The 25,386-nt window shown below is 39.8% G+C and overlaps 1 protein-coding gene across 6 annotated transcripts in view; it reads left to right on the top strand.

Moving 5' to 3' along the window:
- Positions 1–25,386, top strand: part of ZC3H13 (zinc finger CCCH-type containing 13) — an 87,618-nt gene that overhangs the window by 19,800 nt on the left and 42,432 nt on the right. For all 6 annotated transcript variants that reach the window (XM_066236083.1, XM_066236082.1, XM_066236081.1 and 3 more), the window contains 4 exons: positions 1,390–1,498; positions 16,120–16,259; positions 16,861–17,021; positions 19,487–19,684. In XM_066236083.1, coding sequence (XP_066092180.1) covers positions 1,390–1,498; positions 16,120–16,259; positions 16,861–17,021; positions 19,487–19,684 — 608 coding nt within the window. The remainder of the gene's footprint in view (positions 1–1,389; positions 1,499–16,119; positions 16,260–16,860; positions 17,022–19,486; positions 19,685–25,386) is intronic.

The raw sequence follows: 25,386 nt of genomic DNA, 5'->3' as shown, positions 1-25,386 counted from the left end.
TATTTTCTCTTTATCTCTTAGCTTTGGTATTTTAATTATAGTGTGTCTTGGTGTAGATTTCTTTGGGTTTCTCTTTAATGGAATTCTGTGTGCTTCTTGAACTTGTGTGACTTTTTCCTACATCAATTTAGAGCAGTTTTCAGCTATGATTTGATTGTTCCTTCTCTTCTTCAGGAACCCCAATGATGTGGATATTATTTCTCTTCATGTTGTCACAGAGCTCTCTTAGAGTTTCCTCAGACTTTTTGAGTCTCTTTTCATTTTACTACTCTGCTTTCGTGCTTTTGTTTATCATGTCCTCTAACTCGCTGATTCAATCCTCAGCTTCATCCATCCTGCTTTTAATTCCTTCCATTGTGGTCTTCATTTCTGATATTGTATTTGTCATTTCTGACTGATTCTTTTTTTTTATTTCAATGTCTTTTTTTATATTTGCTATCTCTTTATTTAGGTATTTGTTATGTCCATCTATTGTTGTTCTAAGATCTTTGAGCATCCTAACAATCATTATTTTAAACTCTGAATCTGTAATTTGGTTATATCTGACTCACTCAAGTCCTTTTCTGAGGATTTCTCTTGATTCATTTGGGTTGCATTTCTCTGCCTTCGCATTTTGTCTGTGTATAAGAAGGGTGTGGCCACTGGAGTCCAGTGGGTGGGGCCTCTGTGTTCCCTAGGTGTGGTCTCTCTGCAGGCCTTCCACCCCCTCTACTGCTGCCTGGGTGATTGGGTATTGGCATTGCCAGGGCCAACCCACTGCGGCTGTTGCTGTGGTTTTCACCTCTCCTCCACAGGAGGGGCTGTGTTCATGTGCCAGGGTCTACAAGCCTTGGCTGGCCTTGGCCTTCTCCCCACCCCCACCGGTTGGGCTGCATGCACCATGGGCAGGGCTGCGCACCTATGCTCAGCCACAGGTCTCTGCTTTTGCCCCGCCCCTGCGGGCGGAACTGCACTCACGTGTTGGGCCACAAGCCCTGACTCCACAGGCCAGGCAGGGTTTCTTGCCCACGCTTAGCCACTGGTCTGCAGTTCCCCGGCTTTCACCTTTACCCTATGGGTGGGATTGCAGGTGGGACCACTCTTGCTTACCTGGCCCACAGCTGGGCTGGACTGCTTTTGTGTGCCTCTTCCGCCCCCGCCAACCAAGATTGAGCTCACTCCAGGCCTCAGTCGTGGCCAGCCTGGCTGCTGATGTAGTTTATTGAGTAAAAGAAACAGGTGTTTGTCAGGAGTAGAAGTCTTTTCCAGAACTTGATTTTTATTGAAGAAATTTATTGCAATATTTATCAAGTTGTCATTCACATACTATATAATTCACCCATGCATTAACTACCTCATATAATTTTAGAAAATATAGTAATTGTATATTTGTATGTATGTACTTTTTAGAAAGAATCTTCAAGGGGGAGACATAGAGAAAAGGAAGACATAAAAATCACCAAGGAGAGAACTCCAGAAAGTGAAGAAGAAATTGTAGAATGGGAAACTAATAGAGATGGTGAGTTTCAAAACTCTTGGCTTATATAGTCACTTTATTTATTACTCATTTTGCAGACTTTTTGTTGACTCCAAACACTTTTCAGCTGTGATCTTCTTATTAGTTTAGGATGATATGGTTGTCTTGTTTCTGCCTTATTAAGTTATAAGGCAGAAAATGGCATACAGTAGCAAAATAAAGGTAAAGCTGTTTACATTACATTTTTCAACTTCTCCATCCTTTTTTTCTTCTTAGAACTTTATTATACAACTTCAAAGTCCTTTAGAATTTTATGACATTTGTTAATTTTCAGGTCCTCAATATCAAGTTTAAAAATTAAACTTATGTTTGTTGTTTTCCATAAAATATTAAAAGATTAAAAAATTTTAAGGGCCTGGGAAAGTGATTTCCAAGGAATTGTTGAGCTTTATCTTTCGGAAGAGATCCAAATCCATCTGAACAGGCAGTGGCACAATGAGTAGAGTGTTGACCTGGGATGCTGAGGACCCAGGTTTGAAACCCTAAGGTCTCTGGCTTGAGTGCAGGCTCATCTGGCTTGAGTGTGGACTCACCATCTTGAGCGAGGGATCATAGACATGACCCCATGGTTGCTGGTTTTGGCCCAAAGGTCACTGGCTTGAAACCCAAGGTTGTTGGCTTGAACAAGGGGTCACTGGTTAACTGGAGCTCCCCAGTCAAGGCACATATTAAAAACAATCAATGAACAACTCAAGTGCTGCAAAAAGAAATTGATGTTTTGCTCTCTCACTTCTTGTTTGTTCCTGTCTGTCTCACAGTGAAAAAAGAGAGAGAGAGAGATCCAAATCCAATAGTAATTGAGACCTGGGATTTGTTCCATGAAAAATTATAGCAAAATCATTTTTGAATTATTGTCTTAACAATTAAGTGTTTATTTTCCACACCATGAATGTTTTTCTTCTTTTTTAAAAAAACTTTTTATTAATTTATTTTAACATGAGTTCAGATGTTCCACTCAATATAACTCCTTTACCCCCATAGCCCCCCTTCCCCCTTCCCTTTGTGATTTACTGTCCTGTTATCTGTATCTGTGTGTTATTTATATATAATTTCACTAATCCCTTCACCTTTGCTGATTCCATCCCTTATCCCACTTCCCTCTGACAGCTGTCCCTCTGCTCCCTGTGACCCCGCCTCTGCCTATTCCTTTCTTCAGGTCACTTTGTTCATTAGATTCCACATATAAGTGAGATCATATATTTGTCTTTCTCTGCCTGGCTTATTTCACTTAGCATAATAATCTCCAGGTCCATTGATGCCATCATAAAAGGTAAGGTTTCCTTTTTCACAGCCGCGTAGTATTCCGTTGCATATATGTACTACAGCTTTTTAATCCCCTCATCCACTGACGGACACTTGGGCTGTTTCTAGATCTTGGCTATTGTAAACAATGCTGCAATAAATGTGGGAGTGCATATCTTCTTTTGAATCACTGATTTGGTATTCTTAGGATATATTCCTAAAAGTGGGATAGCTGGGTCAAAAGGTAATTTTATTTATAATTTTTTGAGAAATTTCCATACTGTTTTTTTACAGTGGCTGCACAAGTCTGAATTCCCCCAGCAGTGCAGGAAGGTTCCTTTTTCTCCACACCCTCGCCAGCAGTTGTTATGTGTTGTTTTGTTAATGAGTGCCATTCTGACAGGTGTGAGGTGGTATCTCATTGTGGTTTTAATTTGGATTTCTCTGATGATTAGTGATGTTGAGCATTTTTTCTTCTTTCTTCTTTTTTTTGTATTTTTCTGAAGTTGGAAACTGGGAGGCAGTCAGACAGACTCCTGCATGTGCCCGACTGGGATCCACCCAGCATGCCTACCAGGGGGCAATGCTCTGCCCATCTGGGGCATTGCTCTGTTGCAACCAGTCATTCCAGCGCCTGAGCACAGAGCCATCCTCAGTGCCTGGGCCAACTTTGCTCCAATGGAGCCTTGGCTGTGGGAGGGGAAGAGAGAGACAGAGAGGAAGGAGAGGGGGAGGGGTAGAGAAGCAGATGGGCGCTTCTCCTGTGTGCCCTGGCCGGGAATTGAACCCAGGACTCCTGCACGCCAGGCCGACGCTCTACCACTGAGCCAGCCGGCCAGGGCCGAGCATTTTTTCATGTGCCTCTTGGCCATCTGCATGTCCTCCTTGGAGAAATGTCTGTTTGGTTCCTTTGCCCATTTTTTTTTTCCTTTTTAAACTTTTTATTGATTTTAATTTATTGTGCTTACATATATTCAACTGTCCCACCAAATATATCTCCCTCACCCCCACTCCCGTGTTCCCCTTGACCCCTCCCCCCACCACTCTCCCCCCTTCCCTTCAGGATTTGCTGTCCTCTCTATAATGCTTTGTTATGTGTATATAATTCACTAATCTCTTTCCCTTCTCTGATCCCATCCTCTTATCCCCTTTCCCTCTGTCTGCTTTCCCTCTGGACCCTTTAATCCAGGGGTCCCTAAACTACGGCCCGCGGGCCGCATGTGGCCCCCTGAGGCCATTTATCCGCCCCCCCCCTTCCGCACTTCTGGACGGGGCACCTCTTTCATTGGTGATCAGTGAGAGGAGCACAGGATGCATCCTGGAGTACTGTATGTGGCAGCGCCGCAAAGCACTGCGTTGCTCATGTACAGTACTACTTCCTGTGATGGGGACGCACGCATCACGGCTCCAGAAGTTCGTCATATCACTTGTTAAGGCTAGCAGTGACAAATATGGAACCAGACATTGACCATCTCATTAGCCAAAAGCAGGCCCATAATTCCCATTGAAATACTGGTCAGTTTGTTGATTTAAATTTACTTGTTCTTTATTTTAAATATTGTATTTGTTCCAATTTTGCTTTTTTACTTTAAGATATATGCAGTGTGCATAGGGATTTGTTCATAATTTTTTTTTATAGTCCGGCCCTCCAACGGATTAAGTTGTTTGAGCTTTTTCTTGCTTCTTAAGAAATGCCTGTAATTCTTTGATCTTTTCCTCTCAGAACTGCTTTTGCTGTGTCCCATAAACTTTGAGGTTTGTAAGTTCATTTTCATTTGTTTCAAAGAAATTTATTTCTTCCTTGATCTCATTGTTAACCTATTCCTTATTTAATAACATGCTATTTAGCCACCAAGATTTTGAGTGTTTTTCAGTTTTTCTATTGAAGATGATTTCTAGTTTCATGCCATTGTGATCAGAGAAGGTGCTTGATATAATTTTAATCTTCTTAAATTTAATTGAGACTTGTTTTGTGTCCTAACATGTGGTCTGATCTAGAGAATGTACCATGTGCACTTGAAAAGAGTGTATATTCTGCTGCTTTAGGGTGAAAGGTTTTGAGGATATCAAATAAATCCAGTTAATCTACTGTGTCATTTAAGGCAACTGTTCTTTGTTAATTTTCCGTCAGGAGGATTTATCCATAGTGAATAGATTACAGTGGGGTATTAAAATCCCCTACTCTTAAAGTAGTGCTATTGATCTTGCACTTTACTTCCATCAAAATCTGCTTTATATATTTAGGTGCTCCTATATTACGCTCATAGATTTTTACAATGGTTATATCCTCCTGTTGGATTGCTCCCTTTATCATTATGTAGTGACCTTTTTTATCCTTTAATATAGCCTTTGTTTTAAAGTCTATTTTATTTGATATTTGCATGAAATACTTTTTTTCATCCCTTCACTTTCAGTATATGTCTATCATTTGTTCTGAGGTGAATCTCTTGTAGACAACATATGTACGGGTCCTGTTTTCTTATCCATGCAGCTACCATATGTCTTTCAATTGGAGCATTTAATCAATGTACATTTAAGGTTAATATTGACATGTACTTATTTATTGCCATTTTGTTCTTTAAATTTAGTCTTCTTATCTATATATATTTTTCCCTTTGCTCTTTTTATAGCAGACCCCTTAACATTTCTTGCAGCACTGGTTTGGTTGTAATGAATACCTTGAGTGACTTGTTTTTTTTGTCTGTGAAGCTTTTTATTTCTCATTCTAGTTTAAACGATAGCCTTGCTGGATAAAGAAGTCTTGGTTGTAGGTTCTTGTTTTGCATCACTTTGAATATTTCTTTCTAATCTCTTCTGTCCTCAAGTGTTTCTGTTGAGAAGTCGGATGTCATCCTAATGGGGGCTCCTCTGTAGGTAATTAACTGCTTTTCTCTTGCAGCTTTTAGTATTCTATCTTTGTCTTTTAACTTTGATGTTTTAATTATGATGTGTCTTGGTGTAGGCCTCTTTAGGTTACTCTTTAATGGGACTCTCTGTGCTTCTTGAACTTTTGTGACTTTTTTCTTCTGTCAGTTTAGGGAAGTTTTCAGCTATAATTTCTTCAAATAGGTTCTCTATCCCTTGTTCGTTCTCTTTTTCAAAATTCCTGTGATGTGGATGTTGTTTCTCTTCATGTTGTCACAGAGCTTTCCTAGAGTTTCCTTTGTCTTTTTGAGCCTCTTTTCTTTTTGCTGCTCTGCTTCCATGCTTTTGTTTATCTTGTCCTCTAAATCGCAGATTCAGTCCTCTGCTTCATCCATCCTGCTATTGATTCCTTCTAGTGCAATCTTAATTTCTGCTATTGTATTTGTCATTTCTGACTGATACTTTTTCATGATTTCAATGTCCTTGTTGATGCTTGCTATCTCTGTATTTAGGTGCTCATTATGTCCATCTATTGTTGCTCCAAAATCCTTAAACATCCTAAAAATCATTGTTTTAAACTCTACATCTGGTAGTTTGCTTACTTCCATCTCATTCATTTCTTTTTCTTGGGATTCCTTTTGTTGATTTATTTGGGTCACATTTCTCTGTCTTTCCATTTTTTCATTTGGTATCACTGGGTGAGTTTGAAATTTTTGTGGTGCCTTTATGAAGATTGGGCTCGGTGGTATTGACCTGCAGGCCACCTGTTTTCCTTGATCTAGGAATGCCTCTTGAGGGTACTATTATCCCTTTAATTTATGTATTACATGCAGTTGGTCCTTTTGTGAGTACAGTTATCTCTTCAGGCTGGCTGGCTCTAATGGTCAATCTTGATCATGTGTATTACACACTGTGCAATGTCTGTTTTGTTGGGAGTATTTATTCTCCACAGTGTCTAGTGCTTGCTAGGCTCCACCTTTGGACGTGCTGCTTGTTGTGTAGGTAGCTGAGTTTAAGTTTGGTGCTGTCTGTCACCCAACTACTAGTTGCCTCTAGTTCTTCTTGGGTTGGCGTCAGTGTTGTTTGTAACCTGCTGTGGACTACCTCTCTGCAGCTGCTGCAGTTTTCGCTGTTTGTGTCTGCAGTTTCCATGCCTGGGTAATGTGCAAGGGACCAACCTTTGTATAAGGATCAGCCTAAGAGATGACAGCAGCTCTGTAAAAGCCTCAAGCTCTGTAAGACTTTTCTCCAGTTTTCAGCTGCTCCTCTTCTTCTTGCTGCTCCCTGGTCTTTACACAGATTCTTCTGTAGTATGACTGTAGTGTGGCCTCAGACTGGCCTTTCCCATCCAACCCCTCTTCAAGTTGCATGCTTGGTGCGTTAGGGCAGCGAGGTTGTGAATACAATGTTAGTTGGACCCCCTATGTCACTGGGCTTTTGTTAGGAGCTTAGTGCGGGGAATATGGCCCCTACTCCAGAGTTTAATTCCTCAGCCACTGCTGGATACTCAAATTTTATTTCTCCCCAACAAGGGTAGCAGAAGCTTTAGATCGAGTGAGGCAGACAGTCCCCTCTGCAGAAGTTCTTTCTGCTGGTGAGACCCTGGTCTCAAGAGAGGAAGACAGAGAGAGTCCTTTCCTAGGGCTGATTTTGTCCCCCAAGAGGTAGCTAAGCCCCTCAACCAGATCCAACAATAGACTCACAGGGACCGAAACGTTAAATGTTTTTGCTATAAGTCTCTCTCCCTTTCCTCAATGGAATCTAGCCCCACAGGGCAGGATATCCAGCTCCTAGGCCGGCTGACTGCGAAGCTCCACCCTATTGAATGCATATGAGTTGCTGTGTCACTGCTGATCACAGAGAGTGGAACTCGCCTCAGCTGGCCCAGGTGTGAGGAGCCTTTCCTTAGGATACCACTGTAGCAAGTTTTTAGGTCCTGAACCATTGCTTTCCGCAGCGGGCCCCTGGATGTACCAGCCTGAGACCTCCCTGGCAGGAACCTGGTGTAGACCATTGGGAGACTCTGCCCATGACTGGCCATCAGCAACCCTCTTGGAGCTACAAGCAATCCAGAGTTTGTAGCTACCTCTGTTGGGCCCAGGTGTACATGGAAATACCAAACTGCACTGCTAGGGCTTGCTTTTACCCACACTGGCCCTGGGGCAAGGTGCTCTTAAGAGTCCAAGTTCCCCTGAGTCCTGCCTCCTGCAGCCTCTGTCTGCTGGCTGCTTGTTGGGCTCAGCCACTGACAAAACCTCTGCTAGAGTCTAGCACCTGCAGCAATTCAGGGATTAGGAAGGGTGGTGGGTGTGGCTCTGCCCCTCGGCCCCAGGTGTCAGTCTGTCCAGACTTTTATCACAGACCTCAGTAGAATGTGGCCACAGGAGCCCGGTGGGTGTGGCCTCAGACCTAGAGGTGTGGTTTGCCCACTCTCCAGACAGTTTCTACTGAGTCTTCCTTGAGGTGGAAGTACCTGAGTCCTATAGTCGGAAGCATGTGGGGGAATGCTCTGATCTCAACACCAGAAAACTAAGCCACTGACGCACCCCCTACTTCCTGACTTCCCAGAATAACCTGTCACCATGACGGGTTGGGGAGACTCCTAAGGGTGGAGCAGTTTCTTTTCCCCAGGCTGGTGCTGCACAGAGGGGATGCTCCGCCCAAGAAAGATGGAGACTGCAGAATTGGAGAATAACAGCACAGGGGTTCTGGTGGCCGTCCCCCACAGTATCTCTCCTTTGGGCCTCCAACTTTATACTTTCCTCATGCAACTCCGGTCCTCTCAGCTCTCCTTCCAGCAGAGCCCCGGGTAAGTGGCTGTGAATGAGATTTTCTCTGTGGGCCCTTTAAGATGGAGTCTGCGTCTCAGAAAGCTTAGTCTATTTCTCGCAGACAGAAACCCTGCTCTTTTCATGGCCAGATGTCTGGACGCCTCTTCTGGGCTCTGGGGCTCTGGGTCTGGGGCTGAGAACCCACACCTCTTCAGGCAACCCTCCCTGCAGTGAGAAGCCCTTCATACCCTCAGCCGCCCCTCTCTTCTGGGAGCGAGGCAGCCCTTTCCGCATCTCTGCTGTTCCCACCAGTCTCAGGGTGGCTTCTTCTGTGATCTTTGGTTATAGAATCCTCTTCCCGTACAAAGTTGGTTTTTCAAAGATGATTGTTCGTAAATTAAGTTGTAATCCACTTTGGTCCTGGGAGGTGGCAGTTGGAACGTCCGCTTCCTGCGTCACCATCTTGGACTCTATTTCTGGAATGTTTTTTCTTCTATGACCTTATGGAAGATGATCACTATTGCCTCACACTACCAGATATAAAAAAAAGGGAACTCATTTGTTGAATGTGTTTGGTATGCTGGGCATTTTAATATAATTTTTATAATTACTTCATTAATCTATTAGCTTTGTTACTCATACATGATATAACCAAAGAGTTTAAGAATTTAAGTAACTTCTCAGCATTAAGTTGAACACTTAGACCAGACATTATAAACTGTCACTTTGGGGCCAGCCATCTCTTCTTGCAAATATGATAATTTATTGGAACACGACCTTACCCATCTGGTCCCGTATTTTTCTGTGGCTGCTGTTGAGCTACCATAGATAAGTTGATTACTTGTGATTGCCAAGAGCATGCAAGCCTAAAACAGTTACTTCTATAAGTAAGAATAATCTCTGAAAACTTATATAGACTAATACTTGAATCGTACCCTAAATCCCTTTCCAGTAATTTGAGCATCATTACTTTTTAAGGAAATTTATTTCATCACAGCATTGTTTATTGAAGAGTTGCTTCTAAGAAATATGAAACTTCCCTATGATTATTTCATTGAGATTTCATAAACCAATCTAATATCTCTTAGAAAATTGTTGTAAAGGCAGCTATAATGTTCCATTGTGATTACTTAGTTAATACTATATATATTAAAATAAAATACTATAAATCTTGACTGTTCAAGATTGGATAGGTAACTTTTTCTAAATACTAAAGAATTAACTCCTAACATATCCAACATTTTTTCTTCTCATTTATATTATTTTTGGATTTTAAAAAAATCTGAAATGTACTGGAATCTGTAAAATTAAAAATTTCTCTATTTTTTTTACAATAACACACGCTTTACTATTGAAAATTTAAGAGGCTTACAGAAACCTAAATCAGTTTTCTCCATGTATTTATAGCAGTTCTTTCATAACATCTCCTTAAATCTCTAATCCTTTCATTTGTCCTGCTTACTACAGTGTGTCTGTAAAGTCATGGTGCACTTTTGACCGGTGACAGGAAAGCAACAAAAGATGATAGAAATGTGAAATCTGCACCAAAATAAAGGAAAACCCTCCTAGTTTCTGTAGGATGATGTGGCAGCATGTGCGCATGCACAGATGATGACCTAACACCCTGTATACAGCGGAGCAGCCCATGGCCATGCCAGTCGAGATGTGGATGGTACGGAGGAAAGTTCAGTGTGTTCTGTGGCTCGCTAAATTTGAATCCGTGACCAAAGTGCAACATGAATATTGGCGCATTTATAATGAAGCGCCACCACATAGGAATAACATTACTCGGTGGGATAAGCAGTTGAAGGAAACCGGCAGTTTGGTGGAGAAACCTCGTTCTGATAGGCCGTCAGTGACAAGTCTGTAGAGGCTATACGGGATAGCTACCTAAGGAGCCCTAAAAAATCTGTGCATGAGTCCACATCGAACTGCACTGAATAGATATGAAACTGGGAGAGTTTTCCTTTTATTTGGTGCAGATTTCACATTTCTATCATCTTTTGTTGCTTTCCTGTGACCGGTCAAAAGTGCGTCCTGACTTTACGGACACACTGTATTTACGACATAGAGGTGATAGAACTCTTCATCCGCAAGCTCCCTCAACTACCTGTTGCTGCAGCTTACAAACCAGTTTTGTACTTACACCTTAACGATTTTCCCCTTTTTGTTCTGTGTAAGAGTCCTTTTCTCCTGCTGTATAAGGTTATATTGCCCTGTAATCTGGATCTGACTTCCTCCCACCTTTGCAATCTTACTTATTTACTGTACATTCTCTTTTATATCTTTAACATCGATCTTGGCACATTTTCTTTTTCTCCGTGTTACTCTTAGCCATCATCACCTTGCTTGTCCCTACTTTGCAACTAGATTTTTTAAAGAATTCTATACCTTACCATCTCTACTTTTTTCACCTCCTCCTTATCCAGTTTTCTGACCCATGTCTTCACTAAAATTGTTCTTCAAGGTCCCTAATAACCCCCTCTTTGCTAAATAAATGGAGACATTCTTGTCTCCATCTTCTGTAACTTTTTCTGTACCACATGACACATCTGAGAGCCTCTGTCGTCTTAAAAAACTTTTTCCCTTGTCTTCCCTCTGTCACTGTTCAGGTCTTCTGTCTTCCTGTTTAAACCCTTTGGTTTTATATAGAGACTCTTTCTATTCTGCTTCACCCTTACCTGTTGATTGCCAACACTTTATTCTAGACTATCATGTAAAAAAATATACTAAACAAGAATCTTCTCTGTATTCTTTTAAAGGGTGAGTAAATATATATGATAGTAGTGGCTTCACTTACAAAGTATTCACATGACTATTTATGTTTTCTCTTGATTGGAACTGGCAGGTTTTGAAAATTGTGTACTTTTATAGTTTAAAGGTATCTGTTTGAAGGAATATTGAAGCATGTATTTAGACAATTGCTTCTATCCCTAGATGGTGACACTGAACTGGTTTCATAGACTTACCCTCTGCATTTTCAATCTAAATAGCTGTTCAAAGTAAATATCATTTTTAGCTAAATGTGGAAGAAATTGTTTTGTACTAGTATATCTAAAATTTTTTTGGTCTTAGGACACTTTCATTCTCTTTAAGGACCCCCACACAGCACTGGTCTCTGCATTATCTGTTTCAATAATTACTATATTAGAAATGAAATCTGAGAAGTTTTAAAACTATTTATCAGTTGATTTTACAGTGAAAGTAATAAACCCAACATAAAATTTTATGCAAAATAACTGCTTTGCAAAGCAAAAATAAAAATTATGAAGTGTTGGCATGTTTTACATGTTTCTCAAATCTTTTTAACCTCTACTCAAGAATGTGGAGGAAGTTAACGCTGTGATTGCCTTTCCTTATGACCACATCAACATTATAACTAAATTATAGAACATTCAGTCTTGAGAACCATCTGCAGACTAGCTGAACAGTGGTCTTATATCTAAGGATATAAAGAAGAAGCCATGTTGAGACTGGTATGAGGGGCAGAGATGCAAAACAGGCTGGCCCCACACCCACATGTGGTGGCTGAGAATTGGGAAGGGTATCTCAGCTGCAGAGGAGTCCAAGTTATGTGCCACCAGAGACTCTTCCAGCAGTGGGTAGCCAGACTTGATCGGGTGATCAACTACAGTCTTCCTTAAAAACTCTAAAAGGTTTGCCAACCCCAGGTAGGTGGTAGCTGGATTTGGTGTGCCCTGTCCCTCTTGCTGAGTGGTCCCAGTATTGGCACTGGTGCCAAATCTGAATGTACATTTACCTGGTGAACACCACTTGCCACACACCCTGGTGACTTCCTGAGACTGCATTACCCAACTCATGTACAGCCCAAGACTTTCAGTGGCTTGGCTGTATGGGCAGCTGGCAGGTGGCAGTAGGCCTCAGGTGTGCCCTATGCATTTTGTTGAGTGGCCCCAGGCTTGGTACTGGTGGCAGTCAGTCTTGGTTAGCGGTGTGGCCTAACCAACATGGCTCTAGGCCCAACACAATCAGCTTCCAACTGCGGATTGTTTTGTAGCCCTGGGGGTTATGGATAGCAGCTGACATTGGCCTGTACCAGAACCACACCCAAGATGTCCCAAAACCAACACATCTGGTGACCAGCTTCAGACCACAACAGAGCACCACCTAATATTTTACACAAGCAGCACAAGCAAAGGGTGATCTTTGTAGGCACCAGAGCCTTGCGGGGTGAATCATGCTCCCTAGGGAGAGCCACCACACAGCAACTTATACACTGTGGTCATGGTCTGCTCACAGCCAGTTAGCCTGAGAGTCAGCCCTCTCCCCTGTTGTGCCAGCAGCAGTCAAGGCTCAACTGTAATAGGAGGGTGCATTACAATTCACACAAGGGACACTCCTGGAACATCTGGCTCAGGTGATCAGGGAGACTGCCATTGGGCCTCAAAGGTTACCTATTATATAAAGCTACCCTGACAAGATTGGGAGACAGCAGATCTACCTAATATATAGAAGCAAATATAGGCAGTAAAAATGAGAATACAAAAAAACATGTCCAAATAAAAGAATAGGACAAAAATCCAGAAAAGAAACTAAACAAAATAGAGGCAAGCAGTCAACCAGACTGCTTATAAAGGTACTCAGTGAATTAGGGAAATAGACAAACTCAGTGAGAACTTCAACAAAGATAATAGGCATTAAAAGTATAGAAATGGTAAAAAAAAAAAAAAAAAAGTCATAAACAATATAATGGCTGAAATGAAAAATACACTAGGAGGAATTCAGTAGATTAGATGAAGCAGAGGATCAAATCAGCGATTTGTAAGACAGAGTAACAGAACACCAATCAGAATAGCAAAGAGAAAAAGCAAATTTTAAAAAATGAGGAGTTTAAAAGGGCCTCTGGGACACTTAACATTCACATCACAGGGGTCCCAGATGGAGAAGAGAGAGCAAGATATTGAGACCCTATTGAAGAAATAATGACTGAAAACTTCTCTAACTTGGCAAAAGAAATATACGTAGAAGTCTAAGAATCCCAAACCAAGGTGAATCCAAAGAGGTCCATATCAAGACACATCTGATTAAAATGCCAAAGGTAATAAAATGAAGAGAGAATGTTAAAAGGAAGAGAAAGGTAGTTTGTTACATACATAAGACTGTTAGGTATGTTCTCAACAGAAACATAGCAGTCCAGAGGGAACTGGTACAAAATATTCTAAGTGATGAAAGGCAAGAACCTATAACCAAGGCTACCGTACTCAGATAGGCTACCATTTAAAATTGAAGGACAGGTAAGAGCTACCTAGATAAGAAAAAGCTAAAGGAGTTTCACCACCAAACCAGTATTATAAAAAATATGTAAAAATACTAAGAAGGGGAAGGGAAAAAAGGACCATAAATATGAATAATAAAATGGCAATAACTATACCTGTCATTCATTTTAAATGTAAATACATTAAATGCTCCAATCAAAGGTGTAGGGAAGCTGAATGAATAAGACAATATAAGTCATACATATGCTATCTATAAGAGACTAACTTCAGATCTCTAGTTTGAAAGTAAAGGGATGGAAAAAGATATTTCATGCAAATGGAAACAAAAAAGCTGGGGTAGCAGTGCTTATTCAGATAAGACAAAAGGATATTTCGTAATGATAAAATGATCAATGCAATAGGCTACAACCCTTGTAACTTTTATCTACCCAACATAGGAGCATCTGAATATATAAAGCAAATATAGACCGTCATAAAGGGAGAGATTGACCATAACAGAGTCATAGTAGAAGACTAACACCCCAGTGAAACCAGTAGATAATCTTCCAGTCAGAAAATCAACATGGAAACAACAACCTTAAAAGACACATTAGACCAGATGGATTTAATTTATATTTTTATACCATTTCACCTCAAAGCAGAAGACTTATATTCATTTTAAGTGCATATGGAACATTCTTCCAAAATAGACCACATGTCCACAAAATAAGTCTCAATAAATTTAAGATTGAAACCATATTAAGCATGTTTTTTGACAATGGTATGACACTAGAAACCAATTACAAGAATAAAAACTGAAAAACAAACATATGGAGGACATACACGTGGTCAGTCAACATGAAAATATCCTCAATGTCCTCATTAATCATCTGGGAAATGCAAATTTAACCACAGTGAAATACCACACACCTGTTATAATGGCTGTCATCAATAAATCAACAGTTAACACGTGTTGTAGAGGATGTAGAGAAAAGAGCGTTTGTTCAGTGTTGCTGGGATTGCAAATTGGTGCAGCCACTATGGAAAACATTATGGAGAATCCTCAGAAATTAAAAATAGAAATACCTTATGACCTGTAATTCTACTTCTGGAATTGAAAGCACTAATTAGAAATGATATATGTATCCCTGTAATCATTGCAGCATCAATTAAAATAGCCAAGATATGGAAGCAACCTATCAATGAACTGAATAAAGAAGATGTGGCACATATATTATATATCCTATGGAATACTACTCAGCCATAAGAAAAGATGAAATAACTGCACAAAGTCATTTGTTAGAAGTCAGTGAAATTCCCACCTACCTCCAGGTTTCTTGGCACTTATAGCAAATGAGGGTGAGACGTTGTGTGGCAGTGCCAGTCCCCACTGAAAACTTCTGTGTATTAAAATGCAGTAACTGCACACTAGTTTTTTTCTCCCTTACCCCACTTCATTTTCTTTTCAGTGGAAGAGATAAATGGAAATAGAGACACAGTATCAGATCCACTGAGAAGATGGACAGTTTTAATCTAAGGAACTAGTACAAATCACTTTTAATGAAAATGATACATATCCTGCAGAAATAAGCTCATGTACAGATTAGTATTAAAATTCATTATGTTTAGTTAAAAATCAGTTATGTTACTAATAAAAACAAAACTATGGTAGCAATGTTGTTCACCTAATATAACCTTTTAGTACTAACAAACTTTAAGAAAATCAAGGAGGTAATGATTCATATGATATGCAGCATGTAGTATTGAAGACTTTGGTATCTTTAAAGCTTAGAATTTATAGCTTAGTGTTTTAATTTATATTTTAAAAACCCATCCTCTAACCAAAAGTCCAACCCCTAACAACCCAGATTTACTCCCAGAAAACCCAGGAACTTCAAAAAATATTTCACTTTTAATAAGTCAGCTGTATTGATTTCAATCCTTTATAGAAACAGATTTTATCTTTCTTTTTTTTTTTTTTTTTTTTTTTTTTTACAGAGACAGAGTCAGAGAGAAGGATGGATAGGGGCAGACAGACAGGAAGGGAGAAATAGAGATAGAGAGAGAGATGAAAAGCATCAATTCTTCCTTGTGGTTCCTCAGTTGTTCATTGATTGCTTTCTCATATGTGCCTTGACCAGGTGCACCAGCACAGCAAGTGACCCCTTGCTCAAGCCAGCAACCTTGAGCTTCAAGCCAATGACCATTGGGCTCAAGCTAGCGACCATGGGGTCATGTCTGTGATTCCACGTTTAAGCCAGTGACCCCACACTCAAGCTGATGAGCCTGCGCTCAAGCCAGCGACCTCAGGGTTTTGAACCTGGGTCCTTCGTGTCCCAGTCCAACTCTCTGTCCACTGTGCCACTACCTGGTCAGGTTCTTTTATCTTTTGGAAGTGTGTTAATCTAATAAAAGGCTGTACTGTTTTAATTTATATAAAAATTAGTTGAGTTATTTTTTAAATAAATAACGATTGTTTCTGACAAGTAATAGGATTTTTATTTTAAAGATTCTGACAATGGAGATATTAATTATGATTATGTTCATGAACTGTCATTGGAAATGAAGCGTCAGAAGATACAGAGGGAATTAATGAAACTGGAACAAGAAAACATGGAGAAGAGAGAAGAAATTATTATTAAAAAGGAGGTATGCTATTTATTGAAATATGTTAGTTAATTAACATCAGGATGGATGTTGATCAGAGAACTTATTAGCTGCTTGCTACATCTTAAACTGTACTAGAATTTGATACATTGTTCAACTTGATGTATATCAGTTATTTCGTATGTATGTGTTAAACATTTAATCTTCAAATTACTGTATTAGATAAATAGGAAATAATTTTCCTGTTGAACAGGTGAACAATACTGTAGTTCAGTTGCCTAGAGTCACCAGCTAATATAAAATTATTTTTGAGTATATGCATGGCTATTGTTTAGGACCATGCTATTTTTAAAATACTTGTTTCATTTCTAGAGAATAGAGAGAGAGGTAATTTATTTTAATATAATTTGTGATCTTTTTGAGAAGATTTTGAAATTTTATAACTTTTTTTGGTTTCAGTGTTATGTAGGTTAAAAGCACAGGCTTAGAAATCAAACTACTATCAATGCATGGCTATCATAATAATATGTAATATTTCATCTAAATTTTAGTATGATTTTAAAACATGCTTTGTTGCCTAATTATTACAACCATGATTGAGAGAGTTCCTGAATTGACTTACTTAACTAATTTTTTTTTAAAGGTTTCACCAGAAGTGGTTAGATCAAAGCTATCTCCATCACCTTCAGTAAGAAAGTCTAGCAAATCTCCAAAGCGGAAGTCAAGCCCTAAGTCATCGTCTTCAACTAACAAGAAGGACAGAAAGACAGCTGCAGTATCTTCTCCGTTGCTGGACCAACAGAGGTAATAAGTAGGGTGCTGAATAGTGCCAGAGGGATACAGCTTTTTCTGAAGTAATATTCAAAAGAATTGGTAAATTATATGAGTACTTTTAATACATTCAGCATTTAATGTAAGCTTCCTTCTTAATGTGCGAAATGTTTCAATTCAAAAGTAATAGAACAATAAAGCAAATGTCTATTATATCTACATATGCTTCAGACCTTTTTCATTATTATTTATTTATTATTATTATTTTTTTTTTTTTTTTTTTTTTTTTTTTTTTTTGTATTTTTCCAAAGTGGGAAGCAAGGAGGCAGTGAGACAGACTCCCACATGCGCCCAACCAGGATCCACCTGGCTTGCCCACTAGGGGACGATGTTCTGCCCATCTGGTGCGTTGCTCGGGTGTTACAACTGGAGCCATTCTAACACCTGAGGCGAAGGCCATGGAGCCATCCTCAGTGCCCGGGCCAACTCTGCTCCAATGGAGCCTTGGCTGCAGGAGGGGAAGAGAGACAGAGAGAAAGGAGAGAGGGAAAGGTGGAGAAGCAGATAGGCACTTCTCCTGTGTGCCCTAGCCAGGAATCAAACCTAGGACTTTCACACACCGGGCCGATGCTCTACCACTGAGCCAACTGGCCAGGGCTAGACCTTTTATTTTTTTAAAAATAAAACATAACATGCATTTTCTGTTTTTCTCTTTTGAATTTGGTTTTTGTAATGCTTGTACATGTGTCTGTAATTTTATGATATGTATTATTTTGTAATATAATAGTATTTTCATCTATTTAATTGTAATACCAGATATATTGTATCTTTGCTTCTGCAACATTTTTACTTAACATTTTTTACATTTATCTGTATTGATATATGTGACCTTAGCTTCTTTAGTGTTTGTACTATTTATTAATTCACTTTGTGGAACATTTAAGTTGTTTCTAGTTTTTAGCTATTAGAAATTATGTACAATGGGCCCTGGCCCTGGCCGGTTGGCTCAGTGGATAGAACATTAGTCTGGACTGTGGACGTCCCCGGTTCAATTCCAGGTCAGAACACACAGGAGAAGCAACCATCTACTTCTCCCCCTCCCCTCCCCTTCCTTTCTCTCCCCTTCCCTTTCTGCAGCCACTGCCTCTACTGGTTCATGCATGGCCCTGGATGCTGAAGATTGTTCCCTTGGAGCACATTAGTCTCAGACACTAAAAATAGCTTGGGACTTGAGCATCAGCCCAGATGCAGTTGCTGGGTGGATCCTGGTCAGGGCTCAGGCATTTCTGCCTCACTGTCTTCCCTACTCTCACCTTAAAAATGAAGAAAAAGGATGAGCTATACTCAAAATAATTCTAGGTAGATTAAATGTGAAAGACAAATTTCCAGAATTTTATAAGACTAGCTTTGTAATTTAAGAATTGTAAAAGATTTCTTAAGACTCAAAGATTTGGCCCTGGCCTGTTGGCTCAGTGGTAGAGCGTCAGCCTGGCATGCAGGAGTCCCGGGTTCGATTCATGGCCAGGGCACAGAGGAGAGGCGCCCATCTGCTTCTCCACCCCTCCCCCTCTCCTTCCTCTCTGTCTCTTTCTTCCCCTCCCGCAGCCAAGGCTCCACTGGAGCAAAGTTTGCCCGGGTGCTGAGGATGGCTCTGTGGCCTGTGCCTCAGGCGCTAGAATGGCTCTGATTGTGGCAGAGCAACGCCCCAAGATGAGCAGAGCATCGTCCCCTGGTGGGTATGCCCGGTGGATCCCGGGCGCATGCAGGAGTCTGACTGCCTCCCCGTTTCCAGCTTCGGAAAAATACAAAAAAAAAAAAAAAAGACTCAAAGATTTAAATGAATATTTACTAACAATGCTTAGGATTTCATTTATAAATGATGTAATTGTGTGTTCTTTGTAATGATTAAAACATGGAAGCCACCTAAAAACTTATCAGTATGAAATTGTTTAAAGAAATTATGGAACATATCTACACAAGGAAGTTTATACAATCTGTAGTAATTATCAAAATCTACATTTTGTTATAGAAAGATACCCATGTTATATTTAATACAAAAAGAAACAAACCCTTACAAAACATAATAGGATTGCATGTGGCAGGGAGGGAAAAGTATGAACATGTATCCAGGGTGTTAACAATAATTGTCCTTGAGTGATGGAATTGCAGGTGATTTTTACTTTCTTCATCTACTTTTCTATATATAAAAACACATATTGTTTTATTTTATATTATTTCCTTTCCTGAAAGAATCTCTTTATACACCATCTCTATTTTAGACCCCTACCCTGTAAGTTTTTTACTAAGTACTGTTAATGAAATAAGCAACAAGTAAATTATTATTTTGCTCATTTTTTTTCTAGACATTGATTACTAGTATAAAAAATAAAGGCAAATTATTAAAAGGAATGCTACCATTTTTAAATGTGCTTTGTTAAAAGCAAGTCTATTAGACCTTTCAAAAGTAGACCTCTAATGATCACTTGTGTTACCTTCAGGAATTCAAAAAGCAGCCAAAGTAAAAAGAAAGGACCTCGCACTCCTAGTCCGCCCCCTCCTATACAGGAAGATATTGCTCTGGGGAAAAAATTTAAAGAAAAATATAAAGTAAAAGACAGGATAGAGGAAAAACCAAGAGATGGGAAAGACAGAGGACGGGATTTTGAAAGACAAAGAGAAAAAAGAGACAAGCCCAGGTAAGTAAGTAGGATCTATGTTTTTAACAATCTTACTTTTATAGAATCTAAAATACTTACTTTTCAGAAGTTTTTAGGTATTAGTATAAAGGATTTTTTTAGTGTATTTAATAGTTCCCATATTGAGTTTTAGATAATTCAGTAAACATTAATTTAAAATTTGGTATTATTATTAAAAAAACAATTTCCAATCTTCATTTTGAAGTGTACAGTTTTAATCTTGCAAATCTGAAACTGTAGACTCCTTAAACAACTCCCTTCCCCCTCCCCTTTGCCCCAGTCCTCATCTGCTAGTAACCACCACCATTCTACTTTTGTTTCTATGAATCTGACCACATTATATGCCTCATAAGTAGAATCATTTTGTCTTTTTGTGACTAGCTTATTTCATTTAGCATATTGTCTTAAGGGCTCATTCATGTTGACGTGTGTGACAGGATTGCCTTCCTTTTTAAAGCAGTGTGATATTTCATTGTCTGAATATACCACATTTGTTTGTCCATTCATTTGTCAGTGGATGTATGGGTTGCTTCTACCTCTTGGCTATTGTGAATAGTCCTTTTATGAACATAGGTGTAGTACATTGATTGATTTTTCTGATTCATAAAATTTATCACCTGACCAGGCGGTGGCGCAGTGGATAGAGCGTCGGACTGGGATGCAGAGGACCCAGGTTCGAGACCCCGAGGTTGCCAGCTTGAGCACGGGCTCATCTGGCTTGAGCAAAAAGCTCACCAGCTTGGACCCAAGGTTGCTGGCTCAAGCAAGGGTTTACTCGATCTGCTGAAGGCCCATGGTCAAGGCACATATGAGAAAGCAATCAATGAACAACTAAGGTGTTGCAATGAGAAACTGATGATTGATGCTTCTCATCTCTCTCCGTTCCTGTCTGTCTGTCCCTATCCATCCCTCTCTCTGACTCTCTCTCTCTGTCCCTGTAAAAAAAAAAAAAGAAAAAAAAATCATGAGGCCCTTGATCTGGAAAGCGTTGTGAGCTGGTGTTTGTAATATTATTCAGGATAAATCTACACAGTAAGCAGTTCCTATAACTGTAAATTCACCAAAATCTATTTTCTAAAAATAGATTTTGATGATAAGCTTAGTCCTTTGTCTTGATAAGAGATTTTGTCCATCTTATTTAGATGAATCAAATTTTTTTCTCTTCCTTGTGGTGACTTAGAAGAACCAGAATAATTCTTTCAGCTGCTAGGATCTAGCAACAGGCGAGGAGACTACTGGAGCATCTACAATTCCTGAACATATTTTTCTAAAATATGCTCTGTATTTTATTAAATCCAGTATGTATATTTTGAAAAGGGCATTTAGATCAGATATAAATTATGTTAAATGTTCTTATTGACTTCTTGGTGCTCTTGTTTTGTTATTTTGATCCAGAAATTTCTGAGAGGTGGATCTTAACATATGTTCCTGGATAGTTCACCTGTGAAATAGTCACACATTTTGTGTTATGAGGAATTGAGGCTGATTCTTCCTTTTCCAGTTTTTCTTTCTGGCTGTTTCTACCAGTAGCAACATGGTGTTCCTCGGACTCGGTGTTTACTCAGTGTGTAAAAAATCTGAACTTGGCCTATTTCTTTTGTCTAAGGACTTGAAGCAGCAGAGCTAGGAGTTCTGAAGGACTAATGGTGTTGGTACTCTCCTGGAGTTCTAATGCCAAAAATGACAAGGTTGAAAATGCCATTTTGACTTAGGAGAAATTAATTTTAATTTCCATGATTTTTTAAGGTAGATCTTCTTATTTTATCTCCATCACTGTGAATAAAGAATGTATTCATTCTAAAACCAACACTATATTAAGAATCTGTCACTTCTTTCAGATTGGTGGGCTATCTAGTTATTAGAATATTATTGACTCTGTTCCCTATGCTATACTTCACGTCCCCATGACTACACTGTAACAACCAATTTGTACTTCTTATCCCTTAATCTTCTTCAGCCATCTCCTCAAACCCCCTCCCATCTGGTAACCATCAAAATGTTCTCTGTATCTGTGAGTCTTGTTTCTGTTCTGATTGTTCGTTTCTGTTGTTTTTTTAGATTGAATTATTGATAGATATGTATTTATTGCCATTTTATTGTTCATATTTTTATCTCTGATTCTTCCAGATTCAGTTTTTGAAGATTGTTTCTAGGACTTGATACATTTTGTCTAGATTGTCCAAGTTGTTGGAATATAGTTGTTCATAATATTTTTTTATAATCCTTTGTATTTCTTTGGTATCATTTGTTACTTCTCCTCTTTTATTTATTTTTTTTTTAAGTTTTTTTTTTTTTACTTTTTTTTTTATTTTATTTATTCATTTTGGGGGGGGGAGAGAGAGAGAGAGAGAGAGAGAGAGAGAAGGGGGAGGAGCAGGAAGCATCAACTCCCATATGTGCCTTGACCAGGCAAGCCAGGGTTTTGAACCGGCAGCCTCAGTGTTTCCAGGTTGACGCTTTATCCACTGCACCACCACAGGTCAGGCTCCTCTTTTATTTTGATTTTATTTGGTTCCTTTCTCTTTTTCCTTGATTTGTCTGGTTAAAAGTTTGTCAATCTTGTTTATTTTTTCAAAGAACCAGCCCTTGGTTACATTGATCCTTTCTCTTGTTTTTTGTAGACTATTTGTTTCTGCTTTAATCTTTATTATCTCCTTCATTCTACCCACCTTTGGCTTTGTTGTTCTTTTACAAGTTCCTTTAAGTGTTCTTTTACAAGTTCCTTTTTTTTTTTGTTTTTTGTTTTTTTTTTTGTATTTTTCTGAAGTGAGAAGTGGGGAGGCAGAGAGACTCCCGCATGCGCCCCACTGGGATCCACCTGGCATGTCCGCTAGGAGGCAATGTTCTGCCCATCTGGGGCTTTGCTTTGTTGCAACTGGAGCCATTTCTAGCGCCTGAGGCAGAGGCCATGGAGCCATCCTCAGCACCTGGGTCAACTTTGCTCCAATGGAACACTGGCTGCAAGAGGGGAAGAGAGAGATAGAGAGAAGGGAAAGTGGGAAGGGTGGAGAAGCAGATGGGCGCTTCTCAAACTGTGTGCCCTGACTGGGAATCGAACCCGGGCTGACGCTCTACCACTGAGCCCACTAACCAGAGCAAGTTAGATTGTTTATTTGAGATTTTTCTTGTTTCTTTAGGTAGGCCTGTATTGCTCTGAATTTTCTTGTTGGGACTGCTTTCACTATGTCCCACAAATTTTTGATTGTTCTCATTTTCATTTATTTTGAGGTATCTGCAAAATTCTTTTTAATATATTGGGTTATTTTCCTAACTTACTGACATATACAGGGCTGGGCAAAAGTAGGTTTACAGTTATGACTATATGAGTTTATTTTTGTATTTTTATTAATTAGTGCGTTGTCATACAAACAACTAAACCTATTTTTTGCCAACCTCTGTATTTCATAGATTTACACTTTATATTGACTTACCAAGTTATTTATCTACAACATAATTTAGGGCAGTGATTCTCAACCAGGAGAGACTTGGCAGTGTTTGGAGCAATTTTTATTGTCATGAATGGGGTTGGGAGGGAGATATACTGGCTTCTAATGAATAGAGGCCACAGATGCTGCCAAACAGAGATAGCCCCTTGTCATGTAGAATTATTGAATACAAAATATCAGTAGTGTCAAGATTGAGAAACCCTAGTTTAGGATCATGAATGATTTTGCCACCATTGTGGATATTTAAAAATATTTATCATAGGCACTGACGGTAACTCTGAAATGCTTAGACTAAAACTTCAGAATTTTTTTTAGTAAACATCTAGCTCTCAAAATGATTGCTTTGAAGAGTATGATATTTATCTGGGTATATGATGTCTAGAAGGTTATTTTGTGTGTGTGTGTGTGTGTGGCAGAGACAGAGTCAGAGACAGGGACAGACAGACAAAAAGGGAGAGAGATGAGAAACATCAATTCTTCGTTGCGGTTCCTTAGTTGTTCATTGATTGATTTCTCTTATGTGCCTTGACCAGGGGGCTACAGCAGACCAAGTGACCCCTTGCTCGAGCCAGCGACCTTGGGCTCAAGCTGGTGAGCTTTGCTTAAACCTGATGAGCCCGTGCTCAAGCTGGCAACCTCAGGGTCTCGAACCTGGGTCCTCCGCATCCCAGTCCGACGCTCTATCCACTGTGCTACCGCCTGGTCAGGCTAGAAGGTTATTTTTTAAACATTAGTCCTGTTTTTAGTTATTGCACAAATGTATGTATTCCAGGTCTGTATTACACACATATTTTACATATTTAGTGTGGACAGGGCCCAGGACATAATAGATTGTAGAAGTGATTCACAGGTGCTTTCTGAGGTTACATTATGGTGTTCTTTTGCTGTCAGTGAAAGAAGATAATTTTGAAGATGTAGAGAATGCCTTAGTTAAACCAAGACTTAGTAATTAAATCTCAGTTTGTGCTGCACAGGAGTGAAGGCAGGTTTTTAAGATGAAAACTTCATAGACAGTATGTTCTGTTCTTAACCCTAGCATTCTTTCCCCGTTTTAGGTGTCAGCTCAGGGAGTGCACTCTCTAGGTCTGGCTTAGGTGGAGAGCCTTCCCCTTTCCCCACAGCACTGAGTTACAGGCATTCTCTTTGCTGTGCTCTGTCTAGATCAGGGATCCCCAAACTACGGCCCGTGGGCCACATGTGGCCCCCTGAGGCCATTTATCCAGCCCCCGCCACACTTCTGGAAGGGGCACCTCTTTCATTGGTGGTCAGTGAGAGGAGCACATTGACCATCTCATTAGCCAAAAGCAGGCCCATAGTTCCCATTGAAATACTGGTCAGTTTGTTGATTTAAATTTACTTGTTCTTTATTTTAAATATTGTATTTGTTCCTGTTTTGTTTTTTTCTTTAAAATAAGATATATGCAGTGTGCATAGGGATTTGTTCATAGTTTTTCTTATAGTCTAGCCCTCCAACGGTCTGAGGGACAGGGAACTGGCCCCCTGTGTAAAAAGTTTGGCAACCCCTGGTCTAGATCTTACCAGTGTGTTTTCTTTTTAGCTGTTTATGGGTTCCCCGTCCAAGGACCTATTCACACTGTCAGAAGTTATCGCTGACAAGTGAATTCCACACTTGCAATAAGAGTAAGACCATCAATGCTCAGGGAGAATGTTCCCTGGAAAAGGAAGCGTGCTTCAGAACTAAAGCTTGGGAGAGAGGCAGTGCATGTCTTCTGGAGCTAGTGCCTCAAACTGACTTAAAAATCAAATCTTTAGACTGACCAGGTGGTAACACAGTGGATAGAGCATTAGACTGGGATGTGGAGGACCCAGGTTCAAAACCTCAAGGTCACCAGCTTGAGTGTGGCCTCATCCGGCTTGAATGCAGACTCACCAGCTTGAGTGAGGGGTCGCTGGCTTGAGCATAGGATCATAGACATGACCCCATGGTTGCTGGCTTGAGCCCAAGGTCGCTGGCTTGAGCAAGGGGTCACTCGAGCTCCCTGGCGAAGGCACATATGAGAAATAATCACTGAACAACTAAGGAGCTGCAATGAAGAATTGATGCTTCTCATCTCTCTCCCTTTCTGTCTGTCTGTTCCTATCCGTCCCTCTCTCTGACTCTCTCTCTCTGTCTCTGTCAAAAATAAAAATAAAATAAAATCTTTAAAAATCGACTTATTATTTTATAGCAATGTGAATTAAAATTTATCCTGGAATTACAGTTTTAGCTTAAACTTTTACATTCAGTATTTTTAT

This window comes from Saccopteryx bilineata, chromosome 6, assembly GCF_036850765.1.
Source record: "Saccopteryx bilineata isolate mSacBil1 chromosome 6, mSacBil1_pri_phased_curated, whole genome shotgun sequence".
Lineage (NCBI taxonomy): Eukaryota > Metazoa > Chordata > Mammalia > Chiroptera > Emballonuridae > Saccopteryx > Saccopteryx bilineata.
This window is presented reverse-complemented; position numbering and strand designations above follow the sequence as displayed.